Source organism: Apteryx rowi, unplaced genomic scaffold, assembly GCF_003343035.1.
Source record: "Apteryx rowi isolate R43461 unplaced genomic scaffold, aptRow1 scaffold_2, whole genome shotgun sequence".
Lineage (NCBI taxonomy): Eukaryota > Metazoa > Chordata > Aves > Apterygiformes > Apterygidae > Apteryx > Apteryx rowi.
In genome coordinates, this window is record NW_020448307.1 from 7,477,041 (window position 1) to 7,484,665 (window position 7,625).

A 7,625-nucleotide genomic window follows, 5' to 3' on the forward strand; every position below is an offset into this window, starting at 1 on the left:
AGCACATGGGCCTCGGACCCCTGACCTTGACTCCTCCTTGTCCTTTTCTCTCCCTGGCCTCTGGTGCAGCAGGTTTTCAGGCCCACAGGGCTGGATGGGGTTTCTCCTTAACTCTCTCGCTGCCACATCCCTCCCTCCCGCGATGCCCATGGAGCACAGCAGCACCTTGCAAGCTGCCTGAGCAGGCATGCTTTTCTACTCACTTCGTCCTCAGGAAAATGCGCACCAAGTCCCTGCATCCTGGGGCAGCATGCTTGACCCCATGCTGCTGGCCAGCTCAGCTCAGCCAGGATCCATTCCGTGTCTCATGCAACTGCCACAGCCCCGGTTTTTGAGTTGCTCACAGCTCTGGGGCTGCAGCGAGTGGTGCAGCATCCTTTTTCTAGGGACAGCTTCCCCTCAGAGGGCACCAATGTGGGCAATGTCACCAGCTGCTTCCAACATCCACCCTGCAGAGGTGTGCCTCCCCTGTCACCCCTTCTGGGGTGGCACTGGCAGTGCCACCTGATGAAGAGCATGCCCAGCTGGCAGGAGGGGAGATGCCAGCAGGCTCACGTACATCTGGCTGCTGCCTGCAGCTGCCCATGAATAAACCATGGTGCCCTCAGGCAACCTTGCTCTGCAGGCTGGGGAGGAGCATCTGAGCACATTTCAGGAGGAGGGGATGACTGGCAGGGAATGGGAAGGGAGAGGAGAGGAGGCAAGAGGCAGACTGTGTGGCTGCCTGTCCCCTCCCCGTGGCCAGGACCCTGTAGCTCAGGCCCTGCAATGGGGCAGGGTTTTGGTCACCATGCGGTGGCACGGCTCCTGGTTCTCCCTGCCTCCCACATGTTAGGCAATTTCCTCACTGACTTGGAGGGCAGTGAAGGCGGGCAGACAGCAAAGCATGGGCCACATGTTAACCCTCTGCAGTCCCCTTACCCTGGACACGGTCTCAAGCTACTCTCTCTGCAAACAACAGCTCAACACCCAAAGGATGCTCTGCAGGCCACGCATTTAACCTGGCAGCGGCCCGAGGCAGAGAGCCAGCTGCAAGGAAAGACTGTGGGGCAAAGGCCGTGAGATGGGTATGATATGAAAAGTGTCATAAGGAACAACTTGGGGTAAAAACCAAGGCCATATCCCTCCAAAAGAGCTTTTCTATTGCTCTTGCTGAGTTTTAGGTTGGTATCATCAGTGTAAGGCAATGAGCATAAGAAGCTTTTCAAAGCCAGCCTGCTTGTACAGACATCGAATAACTCAAGCCCTTGGGAAAGCCTGGTGTGTGTTCCCAGGCTGCTATTCACTTACAGAGAGATCTTGGAGCCCAGCACACAAGGAAAGCCAGGATCCCCCTATGGGCAGCCCGTCTTTAGCAGCTGGAAGCACGAGATCCAGCAGTTTCTTGCTGCCAGGATCTGCTCTCTGATGCAGCAGCGGTAACTGCTTCATACCAAGGCACACAGCTGCAGCAGGCAAGCCAAGGGATCTCCTGCCTTCTCCTGGCGGCACCGTCTCCTGGGAATCCCGGCAGGGCTGGGATGCGCAACACCCATCAGGAAAGCAACCTCCTCTCCTGCCACTTGCTGCAAACCCACATCTGGGCACTGCCACAAACCAAGCCCCGTCTCCAAATTTTCAGTTGCTTCCTCAGACAGCAAAAGGCTTGGTGGCAGCACCCACCCAGGTCACAAACAGGCCAAGGGAGTTTCCGAAACCCGAGGTGAATGTGCATAGCATGAAAAAATCTTGGGTGGAGCTGAGGGGTTACCCTGTTCCTCCTCCAAAACCTCCACAAACGCTCAGTGCTCAGTGCTGTGCTGCATGCTGGTCCTGAAGCCCTTGCAGGCACTTCCCCAAGCTCCAGTCTGACCTGGCAAGGGGAGCTGTGCCCGGGAGTACCCCAGCCTCGGTCAGTACTCAGGCTAAGCAGGAAAAGACTGAGTTGTTACCCTATTAGGAAACTCAGGTGACAAGCCTCCCAATAGCTTAAAAATACATTTAAGGGATGGCAAATGCAAAGTAGGAAACTCAGGTGACAAGCTTTCTAATAGCTTAAAAGTACATTTAAGGGATAGCAAATACAAAGTAGACTGTGCATCACAACCAGGGTGTCTGGCTTTTCACCCTGGCTGGTTTTCCTGAAGGCCCAGCCAGCCCCAGTACCACCAGCTGGGAGGGAACAGCCACCAGTAACCCTGATAACCCCAAGGATCAGGGTCTGAAGAAGGCTCACGCGATAACTCTCTTTGCAGACGTACGTGAGAGCGGTCAACTTACGGCTGGGCCCATGGATCTTGATGGGTTTGGCGCTGATCAGAGAATGGGAGCAGTTTTGGCAGACACAGTCCTTCCCACTGAACGTGACTTTGTCTCCAATGGGGAACGGCTTCCTGCGGCCAAGGAGAAGGTGGTGGCGTGTGAGAAGCATGCTCCCCTCCACACAGTCTCCGGCTGCCCCCAGCTTGCCCAGCCTTTCTGCTGCCACCCGTGAGGCTCTGCTCCTCCCCAGAGGGGCAAGTGGGACCTGCTGCCCTGGGCCATCCCCATGGGGGACCAGAGCAGCCCCAGCACCCTCCTTGTGCTCAGGTGAAGGTGCAAGGGGAGGCAGTGAGCATGCACATGGACAGGGCTCGAGGATTGAGGTAGGTATTAAGGCAGGCCTCCAGGCTGCGAAGAGAGGGCTTGGAGCTATTTCATTATCTGTGAAGGATTTCCACTAAGAAAATGCAGTGGAGATGTCTCCCGAGGTGCCAAATTCTGGAGAATGGATTGAGGAATTGAGGGCGAATGAACAACCCTCTCCCCCAATGACCAACCAAAGGTTGCGTGGGGCAGGGCAGATCTCCCTTGCCCCACTGCTGTGACCCCATGGAGAGGGGCTGTGTGCCCTGCAGCTGCGGCTTCAGCTCACCTGCACGTGCTACACACAAAGCACTTGGGGTGGTAGGTCCTTCCCAGGGCAGAGATGACCTCCCCAGTGATGAAGTCCCCACAGCTGTCGCAGCGGGTCCCGTAGAGCTGCTGGTAGTCGTGGGTGCAGATGTACTCCTGGTTCTTAAAGAAGAAGCCCGACTGGGCCAGGTCGCAGCCGCACACTGGGGAGGAGAACATGCACCCATCGGGGACAGTGTCACCTCAGCGCCCCTCTGCCACCCGCCCCTTCCCACCCATGCCACTGAGGGTGCCCATGACCGTGCAGGGCAAGCGAGGCTGCAGCAGCGCAAGCACATCCAGCAGGCAGATCCCAAGTCCCTGCCGGGGCAGCTGGGACCAGCGCCCCTCCGTGCATTCCCCATTTTGGCAGCCATGCCACATGCTGCCCAAACGCGTGGCAGCCTCGTGCTCGCGCAGGTCGGTCAGACCTGAGGAGGCTTGGCTCCTTCCAGCCAGCAAGGATGTAGCCCCTAGAGCCTGTAGGACATCCTTGAGGACGAAGCTTTTTGCAGGCATCTTGGAGGGTTTCCCTTTCCCTGCAGGCCAGCTGGGGACCTCCCCCAGCACCACAAGATGTCAGTGTTGGGCTGCGGCAGGGTGCGGGATGGGGCTGACGGGACAGCAAGGATTGGGCACTCCCAGGGGAAGCCCCAGAGCTGGGAGGGCAACTGGCTGGAGCCCGCACACCTCGGCGTAGACGGGCTGGGAGGGCCCGGGGCATCCCCGCCTGGCTCCTGAGAGGGCCCACAGCACCCCCCTGACCCCGCGGCACCTGGGCAGGGTTTGTCTCTCCTCGGGGTGTCAGGAAGCCAAGAGCAGGACTGCACGGTGTGGGGCACATGGTGTGGCGCAGGCCACCTCCAGGCCAGGCCGCTCGCTGCGTGGCCGGGGCCTCTCTGGGGGCTGCAGCACCGCGGCCACGGAGCCGGCCGTGAGGCGGGGACCCGCAGGGCGCTGAGCACACGCTGCACTGCCCACCTCCCTCCTCTCTGCTTTACTCCTCGGGCCTGCAGGCACGTGCGGGTCCCGGGACACAGAGAAGCCGCTCCTGTCCCTTGCCTCCCTGCAGAGCACCCCATGGCACTGCTCTGCTCCTCCCCAGAGCCGCTGGCAGAAGCCCCGGTGGGCACAGGGAGCAGGACCTGCTGCCCTCGGCAAACAGGGATTCAGCGCTTCCCTTTGAGCATGGATGGACAGACAGACTGGCCACCAGCTCTGGGACAGCATCGAGAAGCAGAAGCAAGACCACTGGAGGCAGGTTGAGGCCCCATTTGCTCTGGGACCCAGAGCACATCTTTGCAGGCTGCACCGGTTGTGGGTCAGGCTCCCAGGGCAGCGGGACAGGGGACGGCTGCAGCGTGGGGCAAGCCCTGGGCTGGCGTGGAGCTGGGAAAGCGAGCCCGAGGTGGCAAGGGGTACGAGCTGCGAGGGAAGGTGAGACAAGAGGATTTCCGCTCATTATTTATTCCCTTTCACTTGGAAATCAGGCAGCAAACACTGCCAAGCTCTCCCCGCCGGCTCCACGTCCCCTTTGAAGCCAGCGCCTGTCTGAGCTCTTTGTCTGGATGAGCAGTTTTCTGCTCCTCGCAGACACTCGAGCCGGGGAAGAGGGCAAAGGGGGTTTGAGCACCAGGCTGCGCACGTGTTGGCCAGTCCTGAGGGCACCTGCATGCCCACATGGAGGTCTGGGGCTGGCCATGCTACAGGGAGGGCATGGGTGAGGAGGCACCCATGGGCTCCTGCAGGGATGGTGATGACCCCAGAGGGAGAATCCCCCGCAGCCAGACTCTGTGGCCAAGGGGACAGAGATTTACGCCCTACTTAGCACAAGGTGATGGGAGCTCAGGAGACCAGAGACCTTTAAAAACCCTGGTAATTTGATGCTTTGCAATCTACAGAACAGGCCACTGGCCTTCATAAGACCAGCTGTTTTAATAAACATACTAAGGAGCCCTTAAGCATCAGTTCTGGGCTGTTAGCTTTAATGGCTCCTCAGCTCACCTCCTCCTGCATCCAGCTGCAGGGAGGTCTTGAGCAACCTCCATCCTCCGGAGAGGGCATCAGGAGCCTGGAGCTCCCTGGGTGAGTGGCAGCATGGCCCCGTTCCCCTGCCAGGAGGGCACAGCTCCTGCCACCCTCCAGGATCAGCAACCCCTGCATCCCTCCAGGCCCTTCGCACCCCCAGCACTGCCAGGGCAGGGGAGGCTCCTTCCCATGCCCAGCTCGCCTGCTGGATGCAGAGGGCCCAGGCCAAACTCTCTGCTGTTTCTGCAGGCCCCAGAGGCAGCCTAGCCCCAGTTACAGCTCTCAGCATTGCAGCACCTCCATCTCATCCCTGCCTGCCAGTGCGAGGGTGGAAGCGATCAGCCACCCACCCCCAGCCCCAGCCCCGTCATGAGCAGCTCAGGGCTCTCCCCCACCTTGCTTCGCCTCTGCCAGGCTTGCAACAGCTCCTCCTCACTCGTCGGGGACAGGTGGCTGATGGATGTGGCTGCCCTTTGGATCACACATGGGCCGTGGGTATATCTGGGGCTGGCACGGCACAGGCTGGTGGCATTCAGGCAGCCCGTGGTGACTGTGCCCACGTCTTGGCCACCGCAGTCCATAGACTGGTCTGCTGGTTTTGGTGTGGCGCAGGGGCATCGCTGGCCCCATGCCACTGCCAGCTCCTTCACCTCCCCACCTGCACAGCATCAAATCCCCCCTGTGGAAAATGGCCACCGCCGGGGGTGCAATCACATCTCTGCAGGCCGGGCTGGGCTCTCCCTGGCCCTTTCCCTTCCAGACTGCGCGCAGGGCCTGTGGGGCAGCTTGACCGCCGGCTCTTTGGGCTGCGCCCTCCTACCTTGGCAGGTGAAGCACCTGATGTGGAAGTGATTGCTCTGGACGCGTACCACCTCCCCCTTGCACGTGTCTCCGCAGCGGTAGCACTGGATAATGGTGGAACTGCTCCCAGGGGTATATGGATTTTGCTGATAGGGAACTGCTGGCAGAAAGGAGGGAGAAAAAAGCGAGAGAGAGGAAGGGTCCATTAGCATTCAGAGGACAGCCTGGGTGGTTGAGGGTCATGGCACCGACCTCAGCCTGGCTGGAGAAGACCCCTTCTGTGACAATGACAGTGCAGCCAGATGTTAGGTATTGCTAGGGAGAGGCTGTGTGGCAAAGGACAGCCAAAAACATGCTGATACTCCTCGACTCTGACCCGGGCTTATGTCCTCTCTGTCTGTCTAGCAGGTTGGGCTCTCCCTGTCCCCACAGAAGAGCAGCCACCAATCTTTGGCTCATGGGTAACCATCTGCAGGCTCAAGTGTTGTTTCTTCTTGGTGTCCCCCAAATCCAGGCAGAGCTCCCAAGGCCTCTCCTATGTCCAAAGCACGAACAGCAGGGACCACAGAGGGACCAGCTACCTGCGTGCTGCCCGGGTCTGCTCAGCCCTTGGCTGGTTGTGGGTTGCTGATGGTGCAGCCAGAAAAGCACCAGTAAGCGCCAATCCAGCAGCAGCACGGGAAGGGACTGTTACTTTTTGCAGTCTCCCCTTGTTTGGTTAGGAACTGGATGAAGAAGCAATTTCCCAAAGAGCTTTCAAGGTTAACAGCATTTGAGGGGTTTGGCCCAGGCTGGACTTGCAGCTTCTCCATGAGCCAGAGCGTCCCAGCACCGCTGCTCTTTGGGGAGCAGCACTGCAGAGCATGCAGCCACTGCACACAAGCCTGGGGGCCACAGCGGATGGGAGCGCAGTCCAACCTCCACAGTCAGCAGATGGGCTCCCCATGGAAACCAGCATTAAGGGCGTGAGCCAAGTTCTCCTGCTGCAGACAGAGTGGGAGGATAGCCTGGGATTCACCTCCACTCCGCAGCCCTCCTCCCACAGCTCTGCAGACCACCGTGAAGGGCCGGTACACTGCAACCTCAGCCCACGCTCCAGCGAAGGAACTGCACAGAGCAGACAGCCTTTCTGCTGTCTCAGCACCATCTCCAAATACATGCACATACAAAAACACTTTGAAGAACAGCTCCTGCCTTCCCTGGTTTCAGAGTTGCTAATGCACATGCTGCTCATGGGAGCTTGGGCCGCCTGTCACTGAGCTAATCGCTGCACTCATGGGCCAAGCCGTAAAGGACTTGTTTGCTGTAAGATCCCAGAGAGAGCTGCGATCTGGGCAAGATGACCTGTAAAGGGCAGGGATTTCAATAGACCTGAGACTTGTTGACCCAGTGCTGAACTGCCTTCCCAGGAACAAGAGAAACAGCTGATTGAAACCTGGTACACAAACAGCCTTCCAGAGTAGGGAGGAAGGGATGCAAAACAGAAGAGATCACTCATCAGAAAGGCTCTTCATTTACCATGGGGCAGATCGTATGACGAGGAAGAGAATCAGCCCATTATTGGTTTAAAAAGCAAAGAAAGAAAAATCAAAGGGACATTGGAGACTACCCCACAGTAAAATCCCATCCCACCTGCCAAGTGCCCAGAGGAGCCAGTTTACCAGTCGCCAAAACAAGCTCTATGAACATGCAGTGCTGCTCACCGCTGCTGCCTGCTGGGACATGGCAATGCCAAAACAGGCCAACCCCCCGAGCACTGCTCCAGCTCTTGGATTTACGGATCTGTGGGACACAGATTGGGGGTTACCACCTCTCGGCTGTGTTGTGAAGCCTGACCTGAGGGCCACACGAAAAGCCGAGAAGCTTTCCTACGGGTTCCCCCC

At 58.7% G+C, this 7,625-nt stretch overlaps 1 protein-coding gene across 1 annotated transcript in view; it reads right to left on the minus strand.

Moving 5' to 3' along the window:
- The window catches only part of ABLIM3 (actin binding LIM protein family member 3), a 29,507-nt gene extending 22,953 nt beyond the window's left edge, over window positions 1-6,554 (minus strand). Inside the window, exons 1-4 of the mRNA XM_026063548.1 lie at window positions 6,437-6,554; window positions 5,762-5,902; window positions 2,894-3,077; window positions 2,260-2,372 (exon numbers count right to left, since the gene is read on the minus strand). Of these exons, the coding sequence (XP_025919333.1) occupies window positions 2,260-2,372; window positions 2,894-3,077; window positions 5,762-5,902; window positions 6,437-6,554 (556 nt within the window). The remainder of the gene's footprint in view (window positions 1-2,259; window positions 2,373-2,893; window positions 3,078-5,761; window positions 5,903-6,436) is intronic.
- Window positions 6,555-7,625: the final 1,071 nt, after the last annotated feature.